This window comes from Acomys minous (assembly GCF_964271855.1).
Source record: "Acomys minous genome assembly, chromosome: 1".
NCBI lineage: Eukaryota > Metazoa > Chordata > Mammalia > Rodentia > Muridae > Acomys > Acomys minous.
Window position 1 is genome coordinate 113,935,400 of NC_140483.1, and position 13,906 is coordinate 113,949,305.

Genomic DNA, 13,906 nt, shown 5'->3' on the forward strand with positions numbered 1-13,906 from the left:
TTGAACATTTCTTTTTTTTTTTTTTTTTTTTTTTTTTTTTTTTAATTTTTTTAATTTTTAAATTTATGTGCATTGGTGTGAGGGTGTCAGATCGTGGAGTTACAGACAGTTGTGAGCTACCATGTGGGTGCTGGGAATTGAACCCAGGACCTTTGGAAGAGCAGACGGTACTCTTAACCACTGAGCCAACTCTCCAGCCCCTTTTTTTTTTTTTTTTTTTTTTTAATTTTTTTAATTTTTAAATTTATGTGCATTGGTGTGAGGGTGTGATGTTTGAACATTTCAAGGTGACCAGAAAGGTGGAAAGGCATGACATTCCAGAATAAGAAAATCATAAGGACCAAAGTTTAGTGGTGCTGATTCGAATCCAAGGAATAGAGATACCAGAAGAGGACAAGGGCATAGGGTGTACAGGGCCAGACTCTTAGAAGTGAGCAGCAATCTCTAGTAAGCACCACAGAACTGGAGTGTGGAAATGAGGCTGCGAAGATGGAAGAAGCTAATAAGACCCAAGGAAGGATGGAGTCCATTCCCGCTAGAGTCCTTATGTCTAGCTGAGAGCCGAGGATTTTAGAGGACTGAAGAGAGCAGACTCGCGTCCCTGAGGGACAGCTCAGACAAGAGTATTAAAGCAGCTCATGAGCCATGCTAAGCAAAAGATACGTCTTAAAGCCTCAGCTTTAACTTTATCCCCATCAACACTCCTCTCGTCCCTGAAATTAAACAGTGTACCTCATAAACCACATTAGGATGTCATCTACAAAGTTAAGTTCTGTAAGAGAAACAAACCCGTTTATATTTCTTAATTAATTTTAAAAGTCCACTTATTTTTAAACTTTGCTTAATCTTTGAACCTGCTTGTAAACTGCAGCCTTTAAACAATATAACTTCAAAGCCTAGAAAATTAGGCTTTGATATAATTTGGTGGCAGAGTGCTGGTCTAGAGTACACAAGACCCCAGGCTCAATTCCCAGCATTATAAGAAAACAGATGCATGACCACAGCAAAAGCCACCAAATCCTGTATGTACCTATTGCTGCACATCTAGGTCCATCCTTGTCTTAAAACTGCACTCTGGTCATCCTCTGAGGTGCGTGTTTTCACCATGACTTATCCTGAAACCGTTTTCTGTGATGGGCTCCACAGCCAGCCAAGGCCAGGTTACATTTCCTGATGCAGGAGGCATTGCCAAAGAAATGTTATTCTCATCCACTGCAAAATGGTTGATTGCGTATTCTTCGACATACCTAAGAATTCAAAGAATATTGTACCTATGTGCCTTTCTTGAGGGATCTACTAGAAAGAGCAAATTTCAGACGACCAAACAGACCGAAGACCTGGAGTTATGTGCTTAAAATGTCAGTGCTGTGCAGCTCCAATTTTGATACCATGCCTGGGTGATAGCACTGTAGAAGGGAAAGACAGGTCACGGTGTCCTCCTCTGAATGAAGGTGACAACACCTGCTGAAGATCAAGCTTATGTGCTAGAAGAAAGCCATCTTGTGCTCACAGTGGGTCACACACAGGATCTGACAAGAACGGGCAGAGGTGAATTTTAAGGAGAAAATCCCTTCCATACCCCGTGTCTCAATGTCCACATGATTTCACCTCCTATCTCTTCATATTGCAATTCAATGGTTGCCTGGAAGCGGCTCTTACAGAGCAGCTGATCTCCCAAACTGAGCAAGTGAGACTGTGGTGATGGTAAAGACTGGTACCTTCGAACTGTACTCGTGGCCAAGTTCCTAGTTCTGCATGCACGCTTGCATACGTTGGTGTGCACCAAAGGAAAAAGGCTTTCGCGTTTGAATTTCAAGTTGTCACTCATCTCTGTCTTATCTCCATGTTTCCTTTCAGGTATTTGCACACGATCTACTTAGGTATTCGGAGCCGGCAGAGTGGGGAGAGTGGCAGGTGGCGCTTTTACTGGAAGATGGTGTATGAATATGCCGATGTGAGTATGCTGCACCTTCTGGCCACCTTTCTGGAAAGTGCTCCACAGCTGGTCCTGCAGCTCTGCATTATCGTCCAGACGCACAGCTTACAGGCCCTCCAAGGTAAGGCCTTGCGCTGTGGTTTCTGAACTGAGGGAGAGATTGGCTCCTTTTGTCACAGTCCACGGATTTCTGATATCTTTCATTGACAAGGGTCTCTTGTATGTCTGCTGGTTTGCACATGATTTGTGGATTATGCATGAACTTTTCTCCACCATAACCTGTCATGGTTAACTAAAAGAAAGGCAATCCCTCTTTGCCCACCAGCTGTCCTTTTAACAGGGAAAAGCATATTTTATGATTTTTTCTGCTTGCTCCCTATGGGCATAAAGTTAAAGCCTTCTGATTTTTATAGTAGAATAATTTGCAAAAGTTACAAGGACAACAATAACTATTATTCTCTGTCTAATGTATACATGGACAGTCCTTACCATTGCCTTTGACGTTAAGAGAGGGAAAGATGAAAAAGAAATGTTAGAGGTTACCTCGGTAATTCTTCCTAAAAATCACATGGAAATATTCTGAATATTTAACAATATATTCTGTCTGTGCTATGGAGTTTGCCAAAGGTATATAATTATCTGGTTAATATTCTGTTTTGTGCTTTTGCTTGGCCATGTGGTCACAGAGACTGGTGGATTTATAGGAAACTGCCCTGATACTTCCCTAAGCACCAATCTCAGATCCATCCTAGAACAGGCTGTGAAGGAGAAGGCAGAGCTACTGTAGACAGGTGAATAAGTTGGTACAGTATGACTGGTAAGGGGCACTTGTAATTGACGCGTTTCCTGATGTGTTTGTCAATCCCGTGAGCAGATAATGTCTCCTCAGTAGTACAGAGCAGTGTGAATGTCATTTCTCCTCAGCAGAGCTGTCTGAGTTCCTCTGAGTTAAACACACCATTGTCAAGCTCCACCGTGCTCCAGCCAGAGGCTTGATCTGAATGGTGTTTGCACCTTCCAGCATCTTCCTAGCTATTGTGGAAAAGAACATGTTGTGTTGGGCTGGATACTTTCACGTAGAGATAAGAGGCTAGGGCAAATGTGACATGGAAGAGAATCCAGAAGGTGCTGTGGAGAGGAAAATACCAGCCGTGCTTTGCCAGTTTATCCTGAGCCAAATGCGAATGGCTACATCTCAGAAACAGAGACTCAGTTGGAAATGCCATGTTACAACATAAGTATGAAAGTTCACCATCTTATTACTCATTTATTTATAGCTGATAATGGATAGTTTTAAAAGACAGTAACAAAGGAATAAAGGTAGCCCAGGATGCCCTCAGATTTGCTGTGTATCAGAGGCTGGACTTGAATTTCTTCTCTTCCTGCTTCCACAGCACAAGTGAGGAATTATAGACATCTGACCTCATGCCCAGCTTCACAGAAACTTTTATATAGTCACAGAATAGAAACTATGTGAACTAGTGTCACTACAGAACACATCCTGGGGTCGCCATACAGTTGAGTTATAGACACACAAGGGATTTGAATTAAGTCCTTGTCATATTATCAGCTGCAGGGTTGGTATAGAATCAGTGTGGCAAGCTTAGGAGACTTTCCAAAAGCTAAGAGGTGTTGTATCTGCTACAGAAGAAGGGCATACATGATGAAGGACAGCCCAAGATAATTTTTCCCTTTTATATAGTCACAATATTCTGCTCGGTCAAGGCTGAGCTGCTTACATATCTTTAAAGACTGTTGCTGCCCCAGAGAATTTTATTCAGCCCGCAGAGCCATGGTAGTGGCCCATTAGTTAAGAGATTCTTGACCCAACCCTGATGCCATGCTAGAAACCATTGTTTCCTGACACTTTACAGAAACACGTTAAAACCATAGTGTCTATTTTCTGTTGGGAATCTTCTCTTGGGACATGGGGTCTGACCTGGAGTGTCATTATACACCCAGTGTCACTCTATTGGAGAAGACTGCTTTTTCCCTTCCCAGAGACTATCAGTTGAAATTGGCTTCTTGGTAAGGAGTAGGAGGTTGTATTCCCTTTGCCCTTCTCCATGCTGAAATTCTGTCTGGTTTTAGTTTGTTTGGTTTGATTTTTCATTCTTCTTGTCACATTTTGAAAGAGAAACACACGAGAGATTTAGCATGAATTTAGGTGGGTAGGGCTGTGGGGAGGACCGGGGGGAGGGAGGGGAAGGAATATGATCAAATATATTATATGAAAAAAATTAATTAATAAAAGAAAGATAGAAAATATCCACAGGACATGGTGCTCACATGCTAGACAGCAAGCTAGAAGAAAAAGAAAGTGGACATCCATACAGAAACAGCAGAGAAAAGCAGGAAGAAAGAGAGGCCATGTAAACTAGCTGTGGGTGGCTGGTTGGTGTAGACAGTGAGCCGGCACGCAGAGTTCTCCACAGTAAGACAATGACAAGTTATCTGGTGCCTTAGACAATCTTGAGCTGAGTGTTGTTATTTAACTCCAGTACTTTGGGGATAAAGGCAAGGCAGTTAGGAGTTCAAGGCCGGCTTCAGTTACATAGTGAGCTTTGGGCCAGACTGTGCTACATGAATCTTCATCTCAGTGGAGCATAAAAAAAAAAAGCACAAATAAACAAAAATCCCCTAGAGTCGTCAACTCTCCAAGAGCTGTATCATCTCCTTTAGCAAGTAAATGCCTAATGGGTAGATAGATGATGCCAGGTAAATGCTTAGTGTTCTATGGGTAACAATGTAAATGCCAATTCAACAAAGCCAATTCAAATCAAAATGCCCTCCAAGAATGCAGTATGTGTGTCTTCAGAGCCACTTAGTAACTCTTTAGATTAGTTATATAAGTAGTTTTCTTCTCATTCCTGCTCCTGAGTGCTGAGATTTCAGTGGGATGAAAGACAACAATGGAGCGAACTAAGAAGAGGATCAAAGCTCTAGGGCCCCACTCTAATGTGGCCCCAACTGCTGCAGTTAATTGTATCTGTATGACCTAGGAAGCCAATAACTGACACAAAGAGACTGAAATGCAATTCAAAGCTGTAAGCACTAAGCTGGGCAGAATCTAAACTGCTACTAATGTACTAGTAAGCTAAAGCTAAACTAATCTAATCTTATGTCCTCATAACCTACTATATCCCAAGTGTTTGCCAATCTGATGGTTCTTGGGCAGCTTTCTCTCCACCAACTCCCTCTGTCAACTGTCAGCCCCTCCAGGATCCTCCTACCTCCCATGGAAGTCCTGCCTTCCACTCCCTGTCCTTCTGCCCAGCTGATTGGCTAAACACCGCTTTATTGACAATTGCTACATCCCCTCAAGGCATTCCTCCACCTGATACATCCAGTGTTTAGTGGAAAACTGGGAGAAGGACAAGAGAGGTTAAAAAAAAGATGACCTTTTCAGTTTGAAAATGTCATATACAATTACACACACATACACACACACACACACACACACACACACACACAGACAAAGGTAAAGACAATCCTTAGCACAGTGACTAGTTTGATTTTGGCATTCTTAAGTCAGGGTCTCACTCTACAGCCACAAGGGACTTTCAACACGTGAGTCTCCAATGTACTGGAGTTACAAGTGTCTACTACCAATGCTTTTAGTCTTTCTCAGATTATTTATCCTAAACAAAGGAACCAGAGATTGATTTTCTTTTAATTGAGCCTCTTCATTGACACAGTTTCTCTTCCCATATCCACTAAGCCCTCTACGTTTATGCCCGACATACTCTGAGTATACATGTTTGAGTTCTGTGTTAGCCAAAGAAAGCTTACTACCAAGTTTCAGAGTACTGCAGGGGAAATTAGGGCCTGTACCATATTCCCCAGGTGATCAATGGTGACCAAAAATATCAATAGAATCAGGCAAGCCATTGAATATAGATGGCAAGTAAACCCACAGGGTTGATTTTATCATTATTGATTTTGAACAAAGGGAGGGGCTAGGATGATGTTACAAGACAAAGAATGAAAACTCAGAAAGCAAACAACAAGAGCATCTACCACAGACCTTCCAGCAGCCAGAGACCAGCTCAGGCACAGTGCAGACGCCTTGCCGTAGAAGGATGTCTATTATCAGGAGACGCTGCTGCTCACAGATCATCACTTACAATGAATGAAATTGATGTGGGTTATAAGAACATAGCATTTTTCCTCTGGAGGAAAAGAAAAAGCAATTCAATAAAGGAGCTTAGTTTGACATGTATTTCGTGCTTCTTTAGTGATGAAATTCTTGGGATTTGAATGCAAAAGCCTGGTCCTCCCTGAGTGCAGATAACCCACAGGCAGGAAACCTGTGAGGTATTTTCAAATAGCTCTCAATTAAAATCTCAAAACATTCTTGTTTAGTAGGCCGAGAATCATCCTAAGTCTGGAAGCTATTTCACGTGACTATGACTAAAATTACTATTATAGCGAAAAGGGGAAGTTGCTTTTCTGCCCCAATTTCAACCATCTACCCTGTGAAGGACACTCTTAGAAACAAAAAGAAAATCAAACAAGAAGTATGACATTTTAAAAACAAAGGTTAGAAATTGAGTTCTTCTTGTGGAAGTGGGTTATACCTAAAATTCTGTTAAATGTGAAAATGCTCCCTCTCTCCTCTCTTACTGAGTCATTAAGTTGGTGCTGCTTCATTGTTCTGGAGGCTGACAGGCTTAGGGGAGAACTACTGAATATAATCGTCCTTCAGTTCCTCCTGGTCCAGGAAGACAGCCTGACTGCTTCTCTGAGCCCAGAGCTCTGCCTCAAACCTGAGCAGCCAGTGCTTTTCCTTCACACTGTCAGCTGAGTTCTGTTAACATGTGTTAGCTCACTGCTCCTCTCTGGAGGTGGAGTGTTCCTGGATTCCCCTCTACTTTGTAAAAGAAACACTCAAGGGGGTCCAGCTGCAAGACACAGGGTAGTCAATGAGCCCTGCGCTTCCTGTGGCCAGAACATCCCCATAGCACTCTCATATCCCAAGAGGAGAGGGAGAGAAGACAGGCCAGCAGGGAGAGATTGGGGACTGACAAGCGGAGATGAAGTGTGTGCTTTCACTTGCCTTGGAAAACCAGTTCCACTGGACACATGCCCATAGGACCAGCCTACCACCTTACACCCGCTCTTCTCCTCTTCTTCCATTCTCCTTGTGGTTACCACAGAGATCTTTAAAGACTGCGGGACCTACAAACACACTCAACACTTCTGTTGGCACTCGCTGAAACTTTAATTCCTGGACAGGTTTCATAGGTCATTGGGTCACTGTATTTCATTCAGTAGTCATCACATTCTTTTCCTCTCTGCTCCAAGAATGTCTGAATTTTCTTCTCTCCTTGGACATTAATTAACTTCCCCTATGCCTAAGCCTGGTACACTCATTCTTATGCTCTAGAACACGGCACAGCTTCCTCAGCTGCAACTGATGCCTATTCCAGTTCCTGTGGTCCAGTTCGTATTTCCTCTTAGTATCCTGAAATTCAGCCAAGAATCTTAGGCTGCTCTCACATCACGGCTCAGCCTCCATTTGCCTGTGTGAACTGAAGGGTGAAAGTGGTGCCTAATTCGCAGGACTGTGGATAAGCAGTGAGATAGAGAATGCAGCGCACTTGGCAAAGATGGCATATAACGCAGAACACCTAGAGGATAATGTGTGTATCATCTGTCTACTCAAGACATTTGCTAAAATAAAAGTTCTGAGTGCGTGAGTCTTAAGTGGGGTCTGATGGTTTAGAACAAGAAAATAGCAGTAGTTAATATGAAGAAAGTAGAAACAATAGTCCAAATTTTAGATGCAAATTAATGAGTGTTAACTGAAAACAAAGCACAAGAAAATTTGGATAGAAAGGATGAGCAGACCATTTCACAGGCATGAAGGAGAAGAAAAAAGACTTGGGCACACGTGTACCTGCACATCACTAAAAGGAAGCCTGGTGACAAAGGAAAAAATAGGTCTTTGAGAGCAGCCTGATTTTAAAACATTCATTCTGATATGTCAAAAGACAATGACAATTAGAAATCCTAAATACTACAGAGAGTAGGACTTGGGACAAGTAATCAAGAACTTAGGAGTTTTGGTTTGATCTTAATAGTCAAATAGTCACACTTGTGCCCATAAGGCCTATCAAGGAATCAGTAAAATGCCAGGCTGAGTAGAGGGTCTCTGAAGTCACTTTTAGCTTCATGGTGGTGATTTCCTGATTTTAGTGAGCCCTCAGACTCATGGATTCACATCCGTAGGTTCAATGAAAAAAAAAATGCACGGGGAAAAAATGTCTTGGGCCTTAAATATCTGATCTGGAATTGTGTACTATTTTTTTCTTGTCATTGTGTTCTAAGCATAATGATTTACAGAGCATCTACATTGTATGAGGTGTCTTAAGCAGTACAGAGATGAATGGGGGGGTACATAAAAGGACATGCAAAGCCGTTTTATTTTAGATGTAAAACTACAGACCTGACATATGTAGGGAGTCCTGGACTCTTTATCACACAAAAGGACCATGATCTCAATGAGGTTTGTCTAGAGCTAGTCTCTCAGAATGGTGGAGAAGACACTGACTCATATCAGACTGTTGTCTACCGACGTTCCTCAGCAGAAGAGCATTGCTCAGTGTCAGAATTCCTATATCCAAAGATGTACTCCACCAAGCAGCCCTAGGACTTCTGTGTAGGACCACAATCTACTATGTAATGTTCACAGTTACTATTCCTGTGCCACAACCAAGCATGAAAATATGTGTGCAGCACGTGACTCTGACAGCCAGGTGCACATCTGGCTACATACCCAAGCCCCATTCAAAAGGTGTGTTCCTCATAGGAACTGTGTAGCTTATGCAAACAAAACCAGACTTTACTAGCTGGCCAGTGCCCATCTACCAAGCCAGAGATTTCCATGTTTTCCCGTTGTTTTAATTCTGCATTTATAATGTCCCACTTTGCTTGCCATGGTTGGAAAGATCACATTCTATCACTGAAGTGTATCTAGCTATGGTGTGCCCAATGAGTTACTGACTTCAGTGTTTTGGATATAAAATGCCACCCAAAGATCCACGGTGCTGTTGAAAGATGACAGAATCTTTGAGAGGGGACTTTGCAGAAGAAGCTTGACCGTGGAGGGTGTGCCTTCTGAAAGGACATTCCCTTTCTCTCACTCTGGCCACAGATACTGTGACATGAGTAGCAGCTTCTGCCACATGTTACCGCCACCAGGAATTTCCTCACCTGCCGCCCGAACCGCCTTCACCAGTAATCATGGACCAAACCTTCCAAGATTGGAAGCCGAAAGAAATTTTACCCTGTATAACCTGATACTTTGTTAATGTTGAAGCTGATGCATAGACACATGCCCAGGAGAGCTTTGCTAAGCAAAACCAAGTCATTTATACCAAACATCTACTCACATTTGCTCATACTCCAAATGCCGCTGTGTGCATTTGGAATGGTGTACATCCCTCTCCCCAATGGGTTTCTTCTAGCTAGTCTAGGTACTTATGACATGAGGAGGGGCTGGGATGTACCTTAGGCAGCCGAGTACTTGCCTAGTATGTAGAAGCCATGGATTCCATCCCTGAAAATGAGTAAAACCAGGATGACTTTCTTGAGAGAGAAAGGAGAATCAGGAGTCTGAGTTAACCTTATAATGGGAAATATGAGGCCACTTCTATCCTATATTGAAGTGGAAGCCCTAAGGTTTAAAAGAAGTTCTTTTAATGAATATATTTTTAATTTCTGTCTTGCATCATGTGAAACTATTGGAGAAGTTAGCAATTAAGAGCTTAGCTCGAACATCCAGAAAAATGTTGTCCCCAGTAACTAGCTAAGAAATCTCAGCATTCTGAAAGCTACCTTGAGTGTAGTGCTGAGCCTCAAGACCTACAGCATGGTAAAGCTGATAGAGACAGCACTGGCCACCTTGCTATGACCTCCTCAGAGAACCCCCTCCTTCTTCACTCCTCCCACCTCCCAGAACTTGTCACTGTCTTTTGAACCTCACAGGAGGTTCCGTGTCGGTACTTTTGCAGAAGAGACAAAGCACAGGACAGAGTGCCAATCTGGGCGCAGTCTGCCTCCCAACTCCCTGTGGACCTATCTGCTTTGCAGTTTCTATTTTTGTTACTTCATTAACACATTTATTGAATGTCTAGTATATGTGTAATGGTGCGTGAAGCACTATACGAAATTTGCCCCCCCCCCAAAAAAAACTCCAACTTCCTGTTGTTCCTGTTGTGCTGAAATTTTATAATGCAGCATTGCAAACTACAGAGCAAAACATACTTAGTAACACGTATGTCTACGGGCATTGCAGAATTCATGGTTTCTGGATGCAAGATTAGGAGGAGCCCTCAAAGTGTGTGTGTGTGCGTGTGCGTGTGCGTGTGCGTGTGTGCATGTGCGTGTGTGTGTGTGTGTCTGTCTGTCTGTCTGTCTGTCTGTCTGCCTGTCTGTATGTGTGTCTGTGTGTGTGTCTGTGTCTGTGTGTGTATAACTTGGTGTTTTCTTAGCATGTCTTAATCATGCATAATAATAAGTTTTATAATGACATTTCCATAGATCTATATAATGTTTTAATCAGATTATAGTCATCCCGTTATCTTCTCTCCCACGCTCACTGTTTCCCTTCCTCTTCTAAGCCAGGCCCCTCTACTGTGCCACCTCTTCTCCTCCTCCTCTTATTCTCTTTCTTTCTTTCTTTCTCTGTCTGTCTTTAATGGGCCTGCCAAGTTGAGGTAGGGTTGCTTTCCTAAGCATGGGTGAAGATTACTTACAGGGATACCTACTAATGGCTCCACCACTGAAGAAAATGTCTCCCTCCTCATCATCCCTTAACTGCAAATAGTTTGCTTACGCAACTTCATAAACTTCTGCTTGAGGGGACCTTTGTTCATTCTCAAACAGTTCTGACAGATTCCAGACTCCAATTTAAAAGGAACCATCTGATATATATGTTTGATCAAATCTCCTTTACTTAACATATCCAACCACAGGTCCACAACCTCCACAGAACTGAAACTCAGTATTGTAACCGAGACAGTAAGAACTCATGGTGGGTTTTTCTCCCTCAGTGTTCTGCCTCACACTCATAGTATCCAACATGTTACCTCTAGTCCACCAGCAGAGTTCTCCCTAGGTTGAGCTGAACACTCAACCAGAGGCAACTTGGGCTCCTGAAGCTGTTTGCTTTAATCCTCTTTGTATTTAAAAATGTAAGTTAATGTTGTGTAGTTTGATTAAATTACCTTAATTAAAAACCAGAAACTGATAGATGAAAGATAAGTTGAAAAACAGAACTTTGACTGATTTGGAAGGGTTGGGTAGGACTAGGCCTGCGTAGGAAAGTCCTTATTTAGACCCCTGGGTGGAGGGTCTGTGTCCACTCCCATGCAGTGGATGCTGAAGGCTGTGCCCGGACTCTGCCCCTCCCCCCACCATGTTGTGTGTGTCCTGTATGCCTTTCCCTGCACGACACGTAAAAAGATCAGTCTGCAGAGTAGCATTCAGCCCCAAGCCACTCTAGTTCTCACTATGGTATATAAGATAGCTTGGTGCTGGGTTTTTCCTCTGCTGCTGATGTGATAATTAGAGAACCTGCATCTCCTGCAAAGGAGGAGCACGTCAGATATTTCAAAATGAAGATATCATATCAAGCCATCATCTGTACAGGTGCTGGAAGGAAGAAAAGATGAGAAGCAGCTTCTCATGAAACAAGAGATGAATGCCTAGAGGAAGATGTGCCTGCATCAGGGCAGGAGCCAAGAAGGTTCTCAGATTAATTAAAAATAAATAAATAAATAAAAAGAGCACACACAGGCAAATTCTGGATGACCAAGGGGACCAGACCGCCATACTGCTAGAACTATCATGAAACAAGCTAGGCAATGCAGCATGGTGGCGTATGTGAAAAGAAGGAAATAGAGCAAATCTGGTTTTATAGATTGCAATTGGTTTTATTTATAATCTTTGAATCAAGCCGCATGTTGAGTCCAAAATGCTAGAGAGTCGTGTGTGTGTGTGTGTGTGTGTGTGTGTGTGTGTGTGTGTGTGTGTGTGTGTGTGAGATCACAAGGGCAACTTAGACTCATAGCCATAGAAAAGCAAGTGACATAAAGAAAACTGAAGGGACATACAGATGGCCCAGCTAGTTACGCGCTATGTCTTAAAAAGAAGAGGAAAGGAAAAAGGCCTGACTTGAGCAGGGAGCTGCTGTGCATACTTGTTGCAAAAGTAGCATCTGGTGACCTACCACATCTATTTATGTCAAACACAAAGAAACCCTTTTGCAATCTGAAAGCCACAAGCTCTTGTTACATTCTTACGCAGAAGTAACAGCCTTCTCAGGCTGTGCAGTTACTGGTAGCCAGGGTGACAGGAGCTGAAGATTAGAGGCCAGAGCTTTGGAGGTCTTGATTGCAGGATTCTAGTTTAAGCTGGCAGCCAGGATAAAGAACTTCTTGCCACCCACCTTCCACTCTCCCACGAAGGCTACGTATTAACAAAACCCGACAGACACCCTGTCAAGGAGCCTGGAAAATGTTGTCCACAGAGCCTGCATCAGCCTCATTCTGTCTGGGTGCCTGCTCTCAGCTTAGAGGCTCCATAACCACAAGTTCAGAGGAAAAAGCTCCTCTGTGTGGTAGCAGGCACAACCACCCAGTGGCTGAGGGGACACTCACTCGGTGTGTCTCTCCTTAAGAACACACCCAGACATCTTAAGTGGCCACGCAGCATTAGCCAGCAGTGCCACTTTATCTCCTTTTTTAAATTCACGTTCCTGCTTCCATGATGATTATTTCCTGCTTTCTGTGACCTCACACTTCCAGCACTCTAAAACAGGAAGACTTGCTCCTTACTCTGGTGACAAAGCTTGAGTAGTAAAAGACAAGCTCCTCATCCCCACCACTGTACCTACCTCTCCCTCTGGTACTGAGTGGACCGGGCATGTGTGCTGTGACACTAGGTCTGTGCCTTCTGCTCTTCTCTGGGTTTCACCTCCTCTCTCTGTTCACATCTTATTTAAACTCGCTCTGTCTCTGTGTCTGTCTGTCTGTCTGTCTGTCTGTCTGTCTGTCTCTCTCTCTCTCTCTCTCTCTCTCTCTCTCCTTTTCCTTCTTCCGTCCTTTTTTAATTCCTCACATCACCCCTTCTTCCTTCCATTTATCACCCATTTAGAAAAAAAAATAGGACCATTTTCATGAGCATATAAATATATAGACTCTAATAACTTTCATCTTTATTAAAGAGAAAACTGGACCTATATCACTTATCACCATGTTACTTCTTGCTCTGGGCAACAACAACAACAAAACAACAAACAAATATACAAAAATCCCCCCCTTAAACGCTCTATCTGTATCCTCTCTCTCTCCTTTGTTGCTTATTACCTACCCTCTTTCTGTTTTGCCTAATAGTTTTGAGCACTATGACACAGAAGCAATATTTGTATGATACATAGATGCAACCTAGCATAGTATACAAAAAGATATGCACCTGTAAGCAACTACTACCAAGGTGGAAAGGCGTGAACAATACCACAGCGACTGTGCTCTTACCTCAGCTGATGTTATGCTATTAAAACTCACTCGGTCTCTGTCTCCTTATGTCCCTTTTATCAGTAGGACTGTTATTCTGAAGGAGTATCTTTAGCTTTTCATAATCCTGTGTGTGTGTGTGTGTGTGTGTGTGTGTGTGTGTGTCTGTGTGTGTGTGTGTAGATATATATACTTGAACTCCATCATTCAATTTTGTCTGTTTGTTTTTCAAGACAGGATTTCTCTGTGCAGTCCTGACTGTTCTGGACTCACTTTTATAGACATGGATGGCCTTGAACTCACAGAGATCTGCCTGCGTCTACCTCCTGGGTGCTGGAATTAAAGGTGTGTGCCAGCTTATGCCTGGCTCAAAAATATTTTCATGACTTATAATTGTATGTAGTAGTCAGCTACTCATTTTTGCTATCCTATAATGATGTACTAACAA

The 13,906-nt window shown here is 42.8% G+C and overlaps 1 protein-coding gene across 1 annotated transcript in view; it reads left to right on the forward strand.

Annotated features, from left to right (window-relative positions):
- The window catches only part of XKR4 (XK related 4), a 374,796-nt gene that overhangs the window by 225,071 nt on the left and 135,819 nt on the right, over positions 1-13,906 (forward strand). The window contains exon 2 of the mRNA XM_084776633.1: positions 1,858-2,057. Coding sequence (XP_084632759.1) covers positions 1,858-2,057 — 200 coding nt within the window. The remainder of the gene's footprint in view (positions 1-1,857; positions 2,058-13,906) is intronic.